Here is a 20,252-nt window from a genome sequence, read left to right as displayed (position 1 = left end):
CAAAGGCAATCAATCTTGATCACGCACTAAATTTGTGCATTGCGCAACATAGTAGATGACCAGCTATGCCGCTTCTCTATTATCTCGTAATATATTTCATTTGTTAGAGTATTTTTATTCATCCCTTGCCTCATTATATCTTAAAAGCTGACAAAACGCTGGACTAATATTACCCCCCCCCCGTTTCCACTCCCGATTTCTAATGGGAATTTATCAACTAGCTGTAAATTCATCTGTTGTGGGCTGTGAAATTCCCCTATGCTGTTACATTAGCAGATGCTGATTGTAAACCTTTACAGGACAACAGTAACAAGTAGAGTTTATGTTTTCCTCCTCCAGCACAGTCTGAAACACAGTCACAGCATTATTTTTCTCCAAAGATCATATATTTGCCTCCGTGATTTAAAGGGGAACAATAGGCAGAAATAAATAAAAATGTTACATTGAAAACCCAATTATGACACACATTTTGGAGATAATATCTCGGGAACATTCAGGGATGAAGGTGAGGGAGTCTGAACCGAGGATGCTGCGGTGGTTGTGAATCGATGGCAGACTTATTTTTCCTCACTCTCTTTCAAGAGAATAAAAAAAGGTAATCTGGCTTTACGCTGCAGCTGTGGTGCTTAGCTTAAATGAAAATCTGGGAAGTGTGCAAATCCCCCGACTTTGATCTGCAGTTTCAGTGATGTGATGTCCTCCTCCCCTTCTTCCCTAATCTCTAATGCCTCGGCATGTTTCCCTTTCTCTGAGGTGTGTCTCTGCAATTCTAATTGTGCTGCCTCAATAGAATAGTTTCTAGAAGAAATCTCTCCATCTATCCTTCCTTCTTTCTTCTCCCTCTCCCTCCCTTGTCCAGCTCATCCATTCCTTTTGCAGGTGTCCTTAATTCTCCTTTTTTACTCTGCGTCACCATCCATACCACTTCATGAGCAACTGAGAGGGAAGAAGAGAATTATGGAAATGGGAAGTGTTGGGAATAAATAAGAACTGAAATAACAGCAGGGTGGAGGCCAAGAAATAAATAGAAAGCAGTGGTGGCCAGATGACAAAGTCAAGAGAGGGAGGAAGCCGAAACAACAAACAGAACCAGTGATGGACGCCACAAAAAGTCCATCTGCTGGAGGAGAGGCTTCGGCAACAGTGTGTTTGCCGAATACGAGAGAAGTCGACCCGTGGGACTCAATTTCCTATCACCCTCCCATTTCTTTCTCTTTAGTGGCTGGTTGAGTGCATCGACAGGTACAGCTGTACGTTACATCCATTCAAATGCGGCTGGAACACAGGGAAGCAAGTGAACCAGGCATACCCTAGTAAAGCACGATAATGGACAAGTTGTGTATATGGGAAGGGGGGGTGGATTTGATGTGACAACACTCCAGACACCTCAGTGGCACGTCTAATAGCTCGTTAACAAGACGAGGGAGCTGAGTGGCCTGAAAACGAATGTGAAAATTTGCAGAAACACTGAGCACGGGAACTCTATTTTTGCCAAAGAAACAACAGATGTTGTTGACAAAGGAGAGAGAATGAAAAAAGCAGCGGTCATATTGAAATGAAGCAAAGTTAAAAAGAACCATGGCAACAATATCAATCTAATGAGAATGCTGAGTGGAACAGCTGTCTGGGATGATAACACTCTGAATGAGATGCAGGTAGATCTTTCACCCTGCCAGCATCTGTCCCTCCCTAGTCAGTCCTTGATACAAAGGCACCCAAAGATAGCGTGGGCCTACTGTGTACTAAACTGCTGCAGTTAAGCGCACACGCTTTCTCTCGCTTAAATCAGCATGTGTCTATTAGACAGCCGTTTATTCATTCGTTGGATCTGTGCTTCAGCTGCGTCCTGTGTTAATACTTACAGGCCACTTGTACTTCTGTGCGCCTCTGCAGAAGGGCTCCCACCCGATTTCTCACAATGCAGCGGTAAAAGCCAGCATGGGAGCGGTCCAGTGAAGGGATTAGGTACCTTTTAACAAGCACAGAAACACACGAGAAAAAGATTTAAATACTTTTAACTCTTAATAAACTAAAAAAAAAACGAATTAAGACAAAAGTAGAATTCAAAGAAGTTTTTTAATTTATAGGCACGAACAAGCTGAAAAGCATTTGAGTGCGCACACACATTAAATACACAAACTTAAGACTATCTAATAGAAGAACAAGGGCATTGAGGACATCGCAGCTTAGCTGTTGTTTATTCCACCGATAATGATACTTGAGAGGCTAACCCAGCCATCACAGTGAAGCCATCCCTCACACACTTACTTAGACACAGGCACTAAGCTCAGACAGCAAACACCTGCATTAAAATGTCTTTTATGCAAACATACACACACACACACATACACACACACAGACAAACAAACAGAACACCCCCCTGGGACAAAGGTTGAAGCCTCATGTCTTCAGCAGCTGACATTCTCACGATGACCTTGACTTCGGTGTCCAGCTGTGATAGCAGTACTGCCTCGGTGCCAGGTGGCGGCAGAGTGACATGTACTTTTTGCAAGGATAGAAGTGTACACTTAGCACTGTCTTGCTAAGGTGTCTAAGGTTTTGGCTTGAGAAAGGACTGCATTAAAACAGTCCCTGTTTTGTTGCAATTAGACTGCAAAGACACACCTAAAAATGACTTAAATGGTGTCAAATGCTGTCATTCTGTCAGACTCCGCTAGTGTCGTAAGGGCTCTTTTGGCATCAGTGCCTTGACTCACCACCTGCTGTAATTTCTGAAGCCAACAGATAATGCTCCTCTTTTAATGAGGAACAAAGTACGCATCTGGAAGTTGGTTCAGAAAAGGCTTGTGAGGAGATGATGGTTTGTGTACTAATTTTTTATTTTCAAATTCATTTCCAAGTTAGATCACATCCTAACATTAACCCTGCAGGCTGAAAAATGCCGCTTAACCAATGCGTTTAAATATAAAGCCAAAAGGTCCTTTGAAAGCATTGATTTGTGACAAGCTGGGAGTGAGAATGGACAGTTTGATGAAGCCAAAAGGAGAAAACAATGACTTTCTGTTTATTCAACGCAGGTATAGACTTTTGCTTTTAAAAAGTTTCAAGCACATTGAACTTCTAATTGTGTTCTGTAGAACAAAAAGCTTTTAAATTGAGTTGTTAGGGTATCAATTGTTTACTAAATTGATTACCTGAAAGCTAATAGGTGAATATGTGGTATAGTGGTGGGCATCCCCAGTTTGAGACTAGGAGGAGACACAAATCCACCCTCAAAAGATGAGAAGACAGTGTACTCTTTCTGCCGGACAAATGAGAAGGTTCAGATAGGAAGGGCAACTGGCATAAAATAAAAAACTGTGCCAAATCAAATTTGGGGATCCATCTACCATGGCAGCCCCTTGGGAAAATAAGGGAGCAGCCAAAAAAACCTTTTTCATTACTTGCAAAGTGATACTTGATTGTGTGCTTGTGTCTTTTCAATATCTGGAAAACACCTGGCTATGTCTGTGAGAGAAAACTTCAATAGCACCAGGATACAAAATGGATTAGGGCAATTCATTTTAGAGATCAGGCACACCTCAAAACGGCAGGTATCAACGTCCTAAAACCTTCCAATACCTAAAAGAAATGACTGCACTGAGGGAGCTACAAGGAGCGGCCGGCTGTTAAAGTGGTTGCACGGACAGTCTCTAATGGCATGTTGCATAGCAGCACAACATGCAGAAGTTGCAAGTTAGCCTACAGCCAGTTGCACACGTTTAATTTGAAAGTCACTCTAGCACAGCACACTCTTGTCAAAATAAATACTTGTAGGAGGTGAAACAGTTCCCACTAGCAGCATGTGTGACAGCAAAGCTGTCACATTCCTGCATGATATGTGCTCAGAAATGTTTAGAGCACTGCCAGGCAGATTGTTTGAGAGTAACCTTTAGTAATGGTATGTACTGGTTTCTATAGTAACCACATGCAGTTTGTTTGAAAAGTTTTTTTGTGATTTAACCTTTTGTTTACACGGGGCGTTTTTGTCATGAATCAGTGTTTGGCGAGAACATAAGTGAGACTATTTGTTAAAAAAAGAGCAATTTCATAGTTCAGAAGTGCATTCAACAAGCTGTTTGCAGTAAAGTTGGATGCTCGCAGAAGCAAAACTATAACTGCAAACAAAGCAGTTGTATTTTAGGGGCCATCAAAAGAATTATTCCTCTAAAAATGCTCTGTTATATATGCCTAATGGTACCTAAATATCTGAAAAGCACTCATCTGGTCTCTTCTGTAGTTGACTAAAAATGCATCAAGAGATTCAAAAGCACTGCAGAGAGCTCAAGGCTCAAGAGAAGAAAAAAGAAAGATCTATTTTCTAATAGTGTTTTTAAAGCAAGCTAACCAAAAACATACCCTCCTGCATTACACGCACATAAATATATTTAAAAAGTTTCCACATAGAAGTAGGCTAGAATATATTTTTTTAAATTTGGTGATTTTGATCAGGCTGACAATCAGACTTTAAAGTAGAAACGAGCATCTATTTTGCTTTAGGGTCATTCAGAACAATTTTACTTGATCTACACTGATCAAATATTCACATAGTGAGGAAAAACGAACACCCAAGAAGGAGCTGCTAGAGCAACTTTAGTGTGCCGTCAGTGTAATCTCTCTGAACCAAGTCTCTAATTTGGTGTTTTAAACACGGTGGTCGAGAACACCATCACTCATTCTCATTAAACGACTGAGTCGCATGCTTTGGAAAGTAGAATCTGCAACAGTTTTGCTTTTTCAAATCAGCTTTTTCTATGTCACCAGTCTCTCATGTATGTGTCAGAAAACTTAATTTCACACCACCTTTAACATGCAAGACAACAAATAAGCAGATAGCTGTTGATTTGCTGTTCCACATGAAAAGGAAGAATTAATTCATAGTGCGCATATCTAGAAGAGCATGGTGCTGTGCTCAGGATTCTGGTTTCTGCTAGTTGGATAAAAAAAACTCTGCATTCAAATCTCTGCATGTGAATTTCAAAAGACGAGGATGCCATTATCCTGTTGGACAAGGAATCTTCTTAAGTCCTCCATCGGACAGAGTAGAGATCTGTCAGCAACCACTTGGCAATCATTAGTCACAATATAAAAATGTGCATTTCTCCACTGATTGTGAGTGATTGCTGTGTCAAAGTAACAGGGGGTCATTGATTAGAAACTGGTCAATGACCCCCTGGTAACGATCATTTGCTAGGAAAGACTATGTAGTCTGCGACTGGTTGGGGAGCGACTGCTGAAGGTTGCTGGCCGTCCCAAGCATGCGGTATATGGCGCTTGTTTGTGTTGGTTGATGGCAGATTGTTGCGATAGCTAGAGGTTTGCATGGAACGAAACATGAAACTGAGTTTGCAGTGCAACCTAAACTGCAAATGGAAAACTTACCCCTTCAAAATAAAAGCAGCGACTTGCAACTACAACCAACACAATTCAAAAGATGCAGTTTTTACTTTGAAGATGAAAGTTCTTCATTTCCAGTTTGTGTCTCACTTTTTGAAGTTTCACTAACCACTCACTGTCTAGTTTGCTCTTTGAATTATCCCGATAGCTTGAAAAGGTCCAGAAAGCCGACTCTGTTCTTTAAATGTAGTGCTTTTGAAATTGATATAGTGCTGTAACAACAAATGGCTGGATGTGCTGGAAGGCTTTTAATATCTATAACAAAAAAAATGAAGTGGTATCAAACCTCATTACCAGCAGCGCCACTTGGGCCCGAAGGACTAAATGAGTTTTAGCCCAAAGTCTGTTAAGGCTTAATCAACTAATCAGTAGGCTCTATTAATGATGTGTGACTCCTTTCATATGTTCCATCAACTAAATGAATACAATTACGTATATATGCTATGCATAAATGGAAGGGAGAGGAGGTGAATAGATAATGGGAAGCCAGCAAAGGAAGACTGTTACAAAAAAAGTGAGCTCGCTCAGTGGTTTGGAGAAGAAGAAGCAGATATCGAGCGAGAAATATCTGACAGGTGGTGTCGTTGCTCGAAGTTTAACCTCACTGAGGCCTAGAGAGAATTCACCCTAGAGCCAGAACCTTCAGGGTGACTTTAGTTAGTATTCTTTCACTTTCTCTCCCTCTCTTTCTCCCTCTTTCATTCTGTCCCTTATATAATGAATACAATTAACCTTTGCAGAGTTGTGCACGTTGGCAGCAGGTTGGGGGAGTCAGCGGGGGCTCGCTGTGTTGGACAGAGATTGATTGATGTTCCTGTGGTCAGCACACTCCGTCAGATCCCCTTTAATTAGCCCCACTCAGGAGAAATGATTAGTTGGAGGAGTGGCAGGGAGACGGATAGAGGGACATGAGAAAGAGGGGAGGACTTGGCATAAAGTGGGTTGGAGATGGAGGAAGGCAGAGAGAACAGAAGGGATGGAAGAATGAAAACAGGTTAGCGAGAGAGGGGGAAAAGATAAAGAGATGGCAGCGGATAACTGGAGAAACTATCATCTTTGATTGTAGGTGGCTGCAGCGCACTCTTTTTTTAGAGCGTTCCCATAATAACATCATACCTTCACCAAGGTTAGCTCCAATAACATTTGACTTTAATTGCTAGTTAAACACTAGCATTATAAAACCTCATTCACACACTGCAAGGACACTGTAATTACAGCCTATCTTATCATAAAAGTAAATCATAATAAATTATAAAGCATCATAAATTTATTATGAGCTGGTAATGACACCAACATTTTTCTCTACTAAACACTGCAATTAATTAGAAACCAGATCTGAAAGTGTGTGTGTTGTTGATGCTGTGTCACGTGATGCAAAGATCAGATTTGACTAAAAAACGAAACGAAGCACGATGTGTGACCGCTCGCTTATAATGATCTCCCCCCTCGTGTTACATTTACAGCTAACAGAAAGGTCTTCAACCTCATATAACAGTTTGATGTCACTTTACTTTTCTTAACGAGTTCACTTAACAGCAACAGGGCATACTTCAACAGCTTGTATATTCAAAAGGGTAGCATACAAACAAAAGCAGTTGCAGTGGATAATTATTAGCTTTGACAGCCTAATTACTTATTTATTCAGGGGATCATGATGGACTGATGTGTGTCATTATTCTAATAGGATGATTATATGCTTATAGTGTGTTTACCGTGTGCTTGAAATATCCATCACAGAAAGCGACACGTGAAAGCAACATTGATAGAAAATCAAAGATACTTGTTTATAGCTCTGAAATGCTCCACCGCATGTGTAATGTCTCTGAAAAGAGATCAATACTCTTTGAGATCAACTATATATTTTTAAGGACATTCCATTTAAAGATGCACTGGATCATATAAGAAATGTTTTCTCGGTTAAATGTTTATCAGTTTCTTCTTAATTCCTAACACATCCACTACATCACAGGTAACTGGGACTTCTCATTTAAGCTACTGGAAATAAACAGGGGGTCATTTCTTTAGAGGTCCACAGAGGATAGCTTCCTCTGTTCTTTAGGATAACGCAGAGGGATACGTGTCCAAAGGAGACAGTATACTCAAACTAATACTATTTTAAGATCATTTTATCTTACAATTTCCGCCCCATAATGTCTGAAAAAGCCAGTTTCCTTTTCTATGCATTCATCACAGCTGTGAAATAGTCGCGAAGGCCAGAACATATTATGTTGCAAATATACGACAAACAAAAGCCTGCATACTTGTACAAAGGATGAAATTGGTAAAGGATACTGGAACATTCTTGAATTAAGAACTATTTATATCAGAACTTAAAAGACTACAATAGTAAAAATACTTTGTAAACTATATAAACATGATAAAGTGAGGCTACTTCCTGTTTAATTTGGAGATTCGGTGTAATTATTCGTATAACCTGATGTCCTTGCACATCCATACAGTACAGTATGGACGTGCTTCTACAGTAGAGAACCAGCCATACCAGCCAGCAGCACAGTGACACACACGCATGAACAAATGCTGGATATTGTGCGAAATAAAACAGCGTCTTCTTCTCCTGTTGTCTCACTTGCACTTGAGACTCACTCACTCTGCTCAGCCATAGAAAACAAGAAGTGAGTGCGTGCAAGGGAGGAGAGAGAAAGGTACAATCTATTGTATCTAGGGGCTGTGGCTGAGAATGCCAGAGAGATAGAAAATGGACATTTCTAGTTATAGCCAGAAATCCATTAAGGTCATCCAGAGAGAGATGCTGCCTGGCTGACTGTATTCAAGGCGTGCCCATCCCTAACATGATGGGATTCAAGTACTGACCTAAGGTACTGCAACTCTTTCTCCTTAGCACGGATAAAGGTTAGCCAAACATTAGCAAATAAACAAGGATAACAATGCGTTCAACCAAACAGCTTAATAATACATGTGGATTTATTTGACCTGTATATTGAAAAATTCAGTTATGTCTCACGCTGGTCAAGTCTGCATACTAATTCTTCTTTTTCTTATTGTTATTGTTACATGAAAGGATACTTTCATTTAATCCAGTGAAGTAGCTTTGGATTTTCTGTTTTGTTGTTTTGCTTTTATTTGATGTCTTTTATTCACAGGGCCTTAAAGCACAGAAATCCAAGCGTATAAAAGAAACGCATACAGATTAAGTAGAGAGTGCCACGGACCCGCTAAATAAAAACTATTTATTTAGATCTGATGTGACTCGCTAGAACAATTGTGTGTGACAATTGGAAAGAGCGACAGCAGAAGGAGCAAGGATATGTGGGATGTGTCAAAGAAAACAACACACTGGGGAAATGGGAAATGAAAATGACAGTGAGCGAATGGGCAAATTTGAATCTCAAGGTCTTATTATTTGCTGTTGTGCTTTATTCCTCATGCAATTTCATTTTCCACATGCACACTTTGACCCACCTCCTGTTCTACATGCATACACATTTGTTTTGGCACATGGAGACCGGAACAAAAGGAATCTTCAATTTGTCTGATTTTCAACAGGGTTTTTTCACATTTCCTGCGATAAATTGCTGTTTAATGACAGTAAAAAGGCAGAGCACACACACAAACCATGACTTGGATCCTACTCTTGTGTCTGTTATATATGTACTCATTACAGAAACAAATAAAAACAATTTTCATAATTACCACCGCTGTTAATTTAGGGCAGCTGTCGTATGAACCTCTCATTGGGTGGTGGTCACTGTAGCTGGAGACAGATGGCACTTTCCCAACAGGACAGTAAACTGACACACTTTATCTGGTCTTAAGTTTGGATATAATTTATTCAATAACTCAATAACTAATCTTAGGCACAATGATGTTTGTGGCTTCCTCTAAATATTTGTTGGTGTGTGAAGAAAAGGCAGTTTTTTCCACCAGCTTTTCCTTCATCTTCATCCAGTTGGCATGCTTGTCATCTCTTCTCGCTTTTCCCCCAGACATTGAAAAACATTGTACTGAACTTGTTTTAATTTGCTCAGAGCTAACATGAAATGATATCTGCTTAAAAGAGAAAAAATGTGGATGCTTAGTGGTATTTCATCTATGTATGGATTAAAGTAAGACAAGACGAACAAAGGGAATGCAGGAGAGCCCAGTGTGAAGTGTGAAGAGGGGCGTCTGGGTGAGGGTTGAGTTTTTAGGAAATACGTACATGCAGTGTTTAAAAATCTGCACATATCTGTCTACATCTAGCTTCCGGCACATTCTTGATTTGCCAAAAACACCGATATACAATATTACCGTCCCATTTCCGAAGGCGCACCCACATTTTACAAAGATGAATCATTATTGCAGAGAGTGAAGTGACATTCTATCAAGCTAGCTGTCAAACGCTAATCTCATTTTCTATTTATTCTTTTCTTTCCTGATTGTGAAATGCCAGATTTGAAGAGCAAAGCACCTATTATGCAGAAGATCATAGAGATGAAAAGTCAATCAACACGAACTCGTCACGCTGCGACTGCGATGTCTTTTGCACCATTTTTTATGTATTTATTTGTTTCATATTTTGTGGTGAGGGAGTCTTGATTAGACATATCCATACCCCCGTTTGTGCCCGTACAGAGGTTTCTCCTGGAGATCTGTGGTTGAAGATTACAGTCATTTACTCTTAGTTTTCTGCCTTTTCCTTTGGATTCACAGATTTCTCTGCTCATTTACTGATGCAGTTGTAATTTGAAATGTCATTCTTAAAGCTTTTAACCATTTGCCTGATCTTTCAGAAAAAAACGTATCCTCTCTGGAATGCTATTTTCAAATTATTATAACTGAAACAAACAACTACTATATTCCCTTCTGCCTTTGTAAAACCCTTTAAGACTTATTTATTTACTTTTGTCTTTCAATCTAATTAGAGTAAGAAGCAAAAGTTTACTATTCTCGGAAGCAGAGGCCACACTCCACCAACCCAGCCAAGAACCAATTGACAAACAAAAATGCCTCTTGAGGGCCGATTAATAATTAACTCTCTTAATTAAGTTTCTAGGTTAATTGGCAGCAAAAAGACTGGTGGAGTGCCAGGTAATCACCCCTGAGGTTTTGGTCACGTGACAGGAAGCTGTGGTGCTATTCTGTGTATTTATAGATCTATTGATTTGCTGAAGCATTGTGTGCAGGAGACTTATCTGCCTAATAGGATCAAAAATTCTTAATTGTATTGGATATAATCTTCATCCTTCCTAAGTTCAATTGTAATCTGGTGATAAGGCTATTAAATGATTTTTTTTAGGAACAAAGAAAGCAGCACGCGAGCCAGAATGTGTGAATATCTGTGTGTGGCAATTGGATATTGTATAGATGAAGTTTCCGTCATGTGGCATTTGTCAGTGCTGATCCTGGTCTCTCTAAAAGTCAGCCACTTGCTTAACTCTTCCACGCACACACCTACATGTTGAATTATAATGCTCACGCAGAGTTTGCAGCATTGATTGGTTGCCAGAGGACACAAGGTCAAGTCACATGGTGTCAATATTTAAAGCAGCGCCCAGCACTGGGGACCTCTACCATAACCTCATTAATATGGGGGTCTGTTCTGCTGAAATACTCTGCTGGCGGAAAGAAAGGCCGGCTTGAGGAATAAGGAGGAGTGCGTACCGACATATAAACAACACGAGCGCTTCGGTTTTGCATTAAGAGAGCTGCTGATATATATGAGGAAATTATACAATGGACACAAAACCTCAAGAAAAAGGCATGCGTACTTAAAACTAACATCCACAAACTCTTGGAAGTATATAGCAGGGCACTCGGTCTTCAGTTAAAATGGTATTTAGATTGAGTATATGAGTACCCAGCTACTCATATGGACTCTAGATCTTTATAAAGGTCCTTTTGTTGTTTGCATGTTGCATTTAGCCTATGCAAGCTTCACGTTCTTTTGTGTACTTTATTTTATTAATAGCAGGACGTTGGTAAAGCACAGATGCAGCAATTTGAGGGTATTTTTGATTAGCTTCTGGTTTATATCTATTTGTAAAGCCAAACAATCCTGAATGGGATAATTGCATGGCTTTAACAGTCCTTTTATATGATATACACACTCACATAGACATAACCTTGTCCAGCCTTGTGCCTGAGTACTTGTTTAATCACCCATAGCGTCACTCAATCACTCTCCCAATAACACAGTCAAAGTGGCCCAAAGCTTCCACCAGCAGTGGTTTTCTCAGGTACAGTCCATTCTCATCAATTCCTCCAGCAGCTGTGTGTCTCACTTCTGCCCTTCCTGCTCTGCTGTTCTCACTCTGGTCTTATCTGTCTCCAGAGATTATACCAAGAAAGCGTTTCCATCAACAACCCTGATGTTGCTTCTATGTTCAGCCACTGTTGTTTTCACATTCGTTCTCTTTTTCACACGTGAACACAACAGTTCAGCTAAGATCTGCTGCGCGTCAGCAAGCTTTCTATCAATCGTCCGGCGCTTCATTTGTACTGCTGTCTGCACACATACATGTACATGCGCACGGAAACGCTCAGTGGAGGCACACTGCTCTCTGAGATAAGAGCAATGTTTGCCTCGTGATTGGGATCTTCCAGTTACCATTAAAGACGGTTTATCTCCTGCACTAACCCTCATTCACGTCTTTCGCTTGTTTGCAGCCTCTCCAGAGGGGGAGAGACAGAGAGTGATGGAGGTCACGGAGGCACGAGGGAGAGGGGGGGGTAGAGGCAATAAAAGAAAAGAAGCAAGAATAAGCCATTTCTTTATTTATAATGCACTAATGTTTGATGGATTATGACCAGGATTAATTCAAAATGCACATGCAGAGTACCACACTGCCCTACTGAATTTGAGAATTACCACAGCAGTGTTGGAAATGAAATAAAGATGTGCTTTTAGAGCCATAATATTACACTGATTCAATTTAAATTTAAAATAAGTTTGATTTTAAAAAAATATTTTCATCAAACAAGCATTAAACACCTATCTAACTGGAATAGGGTGCAGAAGATGTTCTTACATAGCCCATGCTTCTTCTCTGTAGCATCAGAATAATTAAGTAAGGCTACCTGTGGCTACAAGACCAGGTCCCTTTGAAGGATTTTTTTTAGGTCAAATTCAAACCATCCCTCAAGCAAGAGAGTTCAAGTATTGTGGGATTTTATTCACGAGTGGTGGGAAGACGGAACATGAGCTTGACTGGGAGATTAGTGTGGCGTCAGCGATAATGCAGGCATTGTACCGGACTGTCGTGGTGAGGAGAGAGCAGAGCTGAAAGGTGCAGCTTTTGATTTACCAGTCCATCTGCATCCCGACCCTCACCTATGCTCATGAAAAATGGGTAACAACTGAAAAACTAGTGGTTGAAATCCAGATCTTGGAGTAGAGCTACTACTCCTGTGTGTCCTGTGGGTACGCCCGGCTGGCAGGAGAACACAGAGTAGACCCAGACCACAATGGAGAGATCTCATCTAGCCTGGGAACACTCTGGGATCCCCCAAGGAGGAACTACAAAGTTTATCTGGGGAGAAGGACATCTGGAATAACCTGCTTAACGTGCTGACACTGTGAACTGACTTCGGATAACCAGAAAACGATAGATTGATAGATAGATTCAAATCAAAATATCACATGTGTCATGTACGTTAAAAGAGTAAGGTCTCAGTCACACTGACCTACAGGACGATCGACAACCTTTGTATTTACTTTGACTTTCATAGTTAATCTCTTACAGTAGGCCTGTAGCTAATGGCAAAAAGGTAAATACTAATCCTAATTTCACCAAATATATACATGACTAGTTAGTTACAGTTCATCAGCCTGCGCTCACCTGTACTCCAGTGAAAAGCGTGTTAATTCTGTGCTATTGTGGATCCATTTAAACTCTAGTGGCCAGCTTCCCTCCGCCATGCAGGTCAGCACCAGCCTGTTACGTTCCAGATGGAGCTGGCTACGCACTGGCTCTGTCTTGAAGTAGGGAGGCACGTCATCTGTAAAGACAAATGTTTGGAATTAAAGTCTTTCAATTTCCTAATGAGACATTTTTCTCCTAAAACCAGTTAATGGGAAACAAACAGTGAACAATGCAAACTCTTAAATGTCACACACACACAAATACAGGGACAAAAGAATGTCAGGAAAACTGAGTTCTTTAGATAAGATAGAAGGAATCACATTAACTTTGATAATGTAAGCACAGACAAGAAGCAAGCACAGAGTCCTCGGAAACTTTTCAAATACACTTAAACAGGGAGCCAAATGTAACTGATGCTTACATCTCTCTGACTGTTACGGATTGTCTATGGTCAGATGCTGGGATTTCATTTAAGACAAAGTAAACTGTGTTGCATTTATTTATCACTGGCATCTAAACACACTCCAGATGGAAAACCCTCTGTGAATGTGTCCCATTCGGAGCTACCTAATCTGATACGATGCACTGTTGTCTGCTGTGGGTGATTTTGACTTGCTCTTAATGTCTCAGAGAAGTCTGACTAACCGCGAAGAGGAAGCAAAAGCATCAAGTCATGAAGGATTGATCCTGCATCTCCTGCTCTGTGCACTTGTGTGTCAGTAGCTCATTGGCACAGTGCAGTACCTTCCTCCGAGCTAGACAGAGCAGACAGGAGAGGAGTAAAGCCAAGGAGGAGGCATGAAATCCTTTCATCATTTGTTCGCCTCCACTCTGTATCGCTCTGTTTTTCGCTCCTTCTGTGTTTCCTGAACACGCTCTGTTGAGTGTGACGGAATGGATTGAGGAAGACCGGCGAGAAGCTCTCTGTAGGGTGGTGCCTATAGTGAACGTGGCAATAGACACACAGTGATTTTTATATCTCAATCAAGAAGCTGCACAGCAAAACTGTCAAGGTCTCTCGTGGCTCTAATATCTCACCCTTAATAAATGATGCAAAAATGGACCGCTTACTTGATGATCATTGTAAATATAGAACACATTAATTGGATGGTTGGATAATATAATTATCAAATTGACTGATAATCAGGCATTGAAATTAAACTGTCAAAATGATCTATAGTGCTGATATTTTGTTCCTCTATTCTGGCTCAACAAATCCACTGGAGGTAGACTGATAAGAGTGAAGGAATGGTGAGAAAAATAGGGGATGAAAGTCAAACAGTGGAAGCCTAAAGATGATTTACAGGCATTTCACTTAAAATTACAGACTTGGATTAACTACTAAAGATTCTTCTTTACACTAAATGTATGTATGTTACAGTAGCTGATCATGGACGGACATAATATAGTTTGCATTTGCATCTAGTTTTTTTTTTTTGTTCCTATATTCACAGATAGAAGTTGAGTGGGACCCTTACAGAAGCCCTTACAGTAAAATGCAACACAGATGAGCAGCGCTGCTAAAAACAAACTTCTGTCCACAAGATCAAGACTTCAGGCAGTGCAGTATAGCCTGAAATCCAGACTACAGACCAAAGCTGCTGTGATACATGTAGAATCTGGATTAGCAATTTATTGTCCTTCACAAAAACCCCTGCTTATTTTACTCATCATAAATAGATTTCCAGACCTTCAAGGTGTTTCTTTGTTTTTCAAGGTTCTTAATTTTTTTTTAAACACGTGGATCACATCAAAATTCAAAATGAGAAATTTCACAAGTTTGAAACATCTGATATTGTTGTCTTTAAACCACCCGACACAACATTTAATTAATTTACAACTTAATTAATGATTACGTTCCACTTTTTATTAAGCACTTCACACAGTCTCCCAACAGGTTTGCATATCCTAAAAATATCAGAGAGTCAAATAAGCACCTTATTTATTTTACTGCATTTTAGCTGAGGAGCTCGTGAATGCGCAGCCACGTGTATTCTCCAGACAAGTTATGAAAGAGCCAGATGACTAATCATGTCATTCCAGAGAAATATAAAGCAGATTTAATTACTATGTTAAATTATGTTGAAGAACTTTCTGAAATACCTCGGTCGTCAAGAACCAAGGTGATAGACTGAGGCACATACAAAGTTACATAACGAAGAACATCAAGAAAAATGATAAGGGAATGAATGGTAGTTGTTGGAAGTTCAAAAGTGCAAAAACACACTTCAGTGATTCAATAATGAATATTCATAAATTCTTGATGCATATTTATCAACAGCTTTTGGTTTGACTTCTCACTTGATAACCTGAGTATTGTGCTAGGCTGACATGCATAAATATTTATAACACATATAAGAAGACATAGGAGACTCAGCAAGCTAACACACAGCATTTATCTGCTAAATTCGACTCGCATCACCACTGAGCATTTTCAGAAGTGAGCCTTTTCCGTTCTGTTAAAATCTGATCCCTTAATCTAGTCAAACACGAAGAAAGCCACCATACAGCAGGGGCATAAAAAGTTCAGTCAAACCATAGACACAGCTAACAGAAAGTCACAGTGGGAAGTCTTTGTCAGTGTAAAGACAGAATACACAATGAACGAAAAGAAAAATGAACACTTAGGTTAAGTCATATAAGACAAAAAATGAGTGAATGATCTATAAGCAATGAGGATGGCAGACAGAGGGCTTAGCAGATGCAAAAAAAAAAGAAAAAAAAAAAGAGATAAAATGTAAAATAGACTCTAAGCTGCCTTTAGAGTTGGAGTGCCAGGGCTTCTCCAGTGAGGGTTAATGCTATGCCTGGCACTGGAGGAGATAGTTTGAGAATGAGGGTGATTGAGACATACAATAGTTATTTGAGATGGCCGAGACTAATCGTTCCCTCGCGATGCACGCTTTGCTTTTATCTTCGAGGGACAGATAAAAAGAGCATGAGGTGAGAGGAAGCAGGGAAAGAGACAAGAGGAAGCAATGCCGTCAAAAAGAGGGGAAGAAGGGGGGTGGGGGGCACATGCAAATGAAAGGCAACCACTGTATCACGCAGAAACACATATCCATTCAAGCACAGGGCAGTGTGAGGCCAAAGAAAACACTGATCACTGATGATATCTCCAGTAGCTCCTCTCATTAGGACGTCCATAAGAGCTCAGTGTTATCTAACAGTAAAATCAGCACATGCAGTGCCAGTATAAGCACTCTAGGAGTATAATAACTTAGGCCCAGAAGTAATTAATATTTTTTTGTTAACAATTAGTAATCAAAACATTGCATACAACATGACCCCATGTAAAAAAAAAAATCAACAAATAAAATGTTTTATGTTAATAAGAACTCTGAGTTTTATCTGAACCGGTGTTTTGGTGGGTCTCCAGGCTTAAATGTGGAAAGCAAATAAAGGTCAATTGTATTTCTCAATAAAACGCACAAATGTTGCCATCTATAATAAAAACAGTCCTGTCTTAAAAATGCATATCTTTCTCATATGAATATGAAACGTGTTTTAATTGTGCTTTCTGCATAATAATTAACAACAAAAGTGGGATCACGAGGGGAATAATGTAATAAGCAATACACGGCTCATATCTTTTTGAGTAGAAAGCAGGAATGCAGTCCTCCCCTACCGGTGACCCGTAGCATTACCAACAGATTGATGCACAATTAACCCATATGGGAATCTGTGCTTCCTGTGCACATGGCTGGTTATACATTCTTTATGCTGACAGCACTTTAGCAACATGGAGTAACTATAGCAACAATTTCCTGACACTTTAATACTGTAAACACTTACATGTGACAGGATTTAATGATGCTTTTTAAAACAATAATCAATGCTTTTTCTCAGAGGAAATGATTTTCACACAACTACAGGAAGTATAAATGTGCAGCATGTTGCTATCACTTTGTGAGACAAAGATGAGAACTGAAGTATTGAGATTTTAATGACATACCACCCACTTGAGATCTTGCTGTTACAGTTCATACTGTACACAGCTATTAGCGCAGATAAAAAGGCTTAGAAAACACATTGGATGGTCTGTCTCATGCCACCAGTAAGCTCTTATACACTTCCAATTAGTGTGAACAGTGCTACAAATGAACTCGCAGACAGACTAGACCCAACTTAAGTTTCCACTATTCGGCTGCATGCTTCCTGTAAAATACAAAGGATTACTGGGTGTTAGAGACCCCCTCGTTTGCATACAGCAAAGTCCATGCCAGGAGATGCTCCCTGGGGCCATGCCAGCTCAAAGCACTGCATGTTTCTGTGTGTGTGTGTGTGTGTGTATATATATAATTGTGTGTGCATGCAAAGGTGAAGGGTAGTGTGTCAAATGCAGACTCAAAACAGAGTCTGCAGCACAGTCAATTAAATTGGCTCTCTCATTAATGAAAACGGTGCCAGGTACAAATGCCTGCCCTGGGGTGAGAATTCATAATTTAGGAGAACTCATATTATAAAATTTTAAAAACAAGACCTATAGTCAGGAATATTTCTCCTATTTCACTCCAAATACCTTTGGCTAGCTTAAAAAGGTCAAAACACCATTTTAAGTCGGTTTATTTATAAGGCACATAAAATAAAGGTGCTTTGTGGAGCAATGTGAAATACAGGACGTGATTTAAACGGACATAAATAAGAAGTAAGTGAATTAATAAGACCATCGACCATCTGATTACATCAGAAAATAAGATTTTGTGAATTTGATGCTGCACATGTAACATCTAATTTTTTAAAGAGCAGTCTGTAGGTGCTAATGCCACACATATAAAATACTTATACTTTACTTATACATAATGCATAACATGTATGAAAATATTCTGAAGATTGTAATTGTGACACAAACATATTCTTTCTGCACAAGTCTGCAACTTTTAAACTTGATCTGTTCACTGTTGCTTTCTGGCAATGTGATTTCTTTTTTTCAGATCACTGACGCACTCGCCTTCAGCATAATGTGTCCATGACATCCATAGGCAGAGTTCTTTCTGGATCATTATTATTATTATTATTTCAAATGGCCGTGAAATACACACAGAAATAAAGGTAAAGCAGGTACCTGTGTCAGTTTTCAAGGAAAAATATCCTCGTGAAAGCACATCATTTGAATAGATGCAAGTCCGTGTCAATACAGCTCAGCGGCTTTACAGATGACATTTATTTTTTCAGATTTTTTGTGGCCAGTGCAAAACGGAGCAGTGAATTTCCACAGATAACGAAGTACTTTCCAGCTCCCAGAAGGCTGTGGTGCTGCAGTGGCAGCCATGAGTAGCAACCTCCCTCCTAGCTCAATCCTCAGGGGCTCAACGCTGCCGGACACAGCATACATATTTCAGCTGCAGCCTGGGGGCCCCACACATAGAGACAAACTCATGCACTCACGCACAGGTGCTTGATTATAGCTTTTACAGTCCATTTTCATAAACCTACTGCTACACGTTGATTTATAATGTGGAATGAATGTGAGTTTGGAGGTGTCTGGCGTTCGTATGTATCTGTCCACATGTGATTTGTTTGTTTCTAAATGATGTGTGCATGTGTAGGTGCGTGTGTTTTTGTGTGTGTGTGTGTGTGTGTGTGTCCCACCGTGTGTGCATGCCATTCTTTCATGGCAGGTGTCAAAATGTGTTTGTGATGCTGATGAGGATGGAAGTTTGCTGGTGGTCTAACTGAGCTGCTAATGGTCCCGCTGGGTGTGAAAATCTGTTCTACTGTCTAATTTTATTTAGCACACTGCTCTGGCCCTCTTGCTCAGTGTGTGTGAGTGTGTGTGTGTGTGTGTGTCCGTGTGCGCGTGTGCGCTCTGGAAGGGAAATGATCCAGATTGTGACAGTGAATGTATGTCTGTACGAAACTGTATATTTTGAATGTGTGTGTGTCTGTGTGTGTATGTGCGTGCGTGAGAGACACAGAGAGAGAACGAAAGGAAGATTTGGCAGGCGTGTGTGGTTGTGCTGACTGATATTTTGCTCATCCCTGAGAGACACTCAAATCCAGTCCAGCTGCTGGTTTCCACTAGCCTGTGTCCACACAGTTACAGATACTGTACACAAATTCACGATACAAAGCCAGTGAGCAGCTCACTGTTCTGTTCATATGCACATACATAGCATGTCCATACTACATAAAGGAGACACATCTTACTTTAGCACAAAGCTTCACTATTTTATTGTTGGCTCCCTTTTTGTTTCATTCATGGTTCAGTGACACCTCCTCCTCTTTGCCTGTAGAACCGCATTTCCCAGGAGACCACCCTGCCAGCCAATAATCGCTACTCTTGCTGGTCTGCTCTCCGCTCACAGTTTTAGTTCAACTGGAAGCCCTCCACCACTGCAAAAGACCCCTGCACTGTCCAGGAGACAGACTCTCAGTGGACAAGAGAAGACGCCCGGTTCCAATCAGAAGCGATTCTTTTTTTATCCCTTTTTTATTGTAGGTTTAAATATTCTTCTTTGTAGATGTCCGCATGCTATTTACATCCAGCACTCTTCAGATTTGATGTTATTATGTTTATGTCATTTCCATTTACATACATAGTGGTAAGAAGGCGCTAAGTAAGACGCTACAAGACAGCACATTAATTCTAATTTATATCAATTTTTTCCTTCCACGTGTTTTCTGTGAGATATCTTCGCTTTCTCAGTGAATGGAGAAAAAAAAAGCTGCAACGTTATGATGTGCTGCAAGTACCTCTCACTTGGTTTCAAATGGCTGACAATCTGCAAAGGCAGGAAAACACTGGTGCGGGATATTGAAAACAATAACACAATATATTGCTGTGAAAAGCCAAAGAGCTCTTTTTTCTAAACACATGAATATTTAAAAATTGTGAAAACTGGCATCACTCACTGTTCTTTTCTCAGTTCTCATGCCACCCAATATGGGGAAGGGATAGCAATAAATCACAGCAACTAAAATATCAAAAATGTCTACTTCTTTAAACGGCCTCAGCAAAGAGAGGTGGCATTCATAAATCTATGAGTTAACCTTTAGCAACGACAGGCTAAGCTGTCAGCTTGTATGCTT

The 20,252-nt window shown here is 40.1% G+C and overlaps 1 protein-coding gene across 1 annotated transcript in view; it reads right to left on the bottom strand.

The window, feature by feature from the left end:
* The window catches only part of sdk2b (sidekick cell adhesion molecule 2b), a 267,154-nt gene that overhangs the window by 63,207 nt on the left and 183,695 nt on the right, over nucleotides 1-20,252 (bottom strand). Inside the window, 2 exon segments of the mRNA XM_040039067.1 lie at nucleotides 1,863-1,969; nucleotides 13,197-13,356. Of these exon segments, the coding sequence (XP_039895001.1) occupies nucleotides 1,863-1,969; nucleotides 13,197-13,356 (267 nt within the window).

Source organism: Simochromis diagramma, unplaced genomic scaffold (genome assembly GCF_900408965.1).
Source record: "Simochromis diagramma unplaced genomic scaffold, fSimDia1.1 OVJJ01000402.1, whole genome shotgun sequence".
Taxonomy (NCBI): Eukaryota; Metazoa; Chordata; class Actinopteri; order Cichliformes; family Cichlidae; genus Simochromis; species Simochromis diagramma.
Note: the sequence above shows the minus strand (reverse complement) of the source record. Positions and strands in the feature narration are given on the sequence as shown.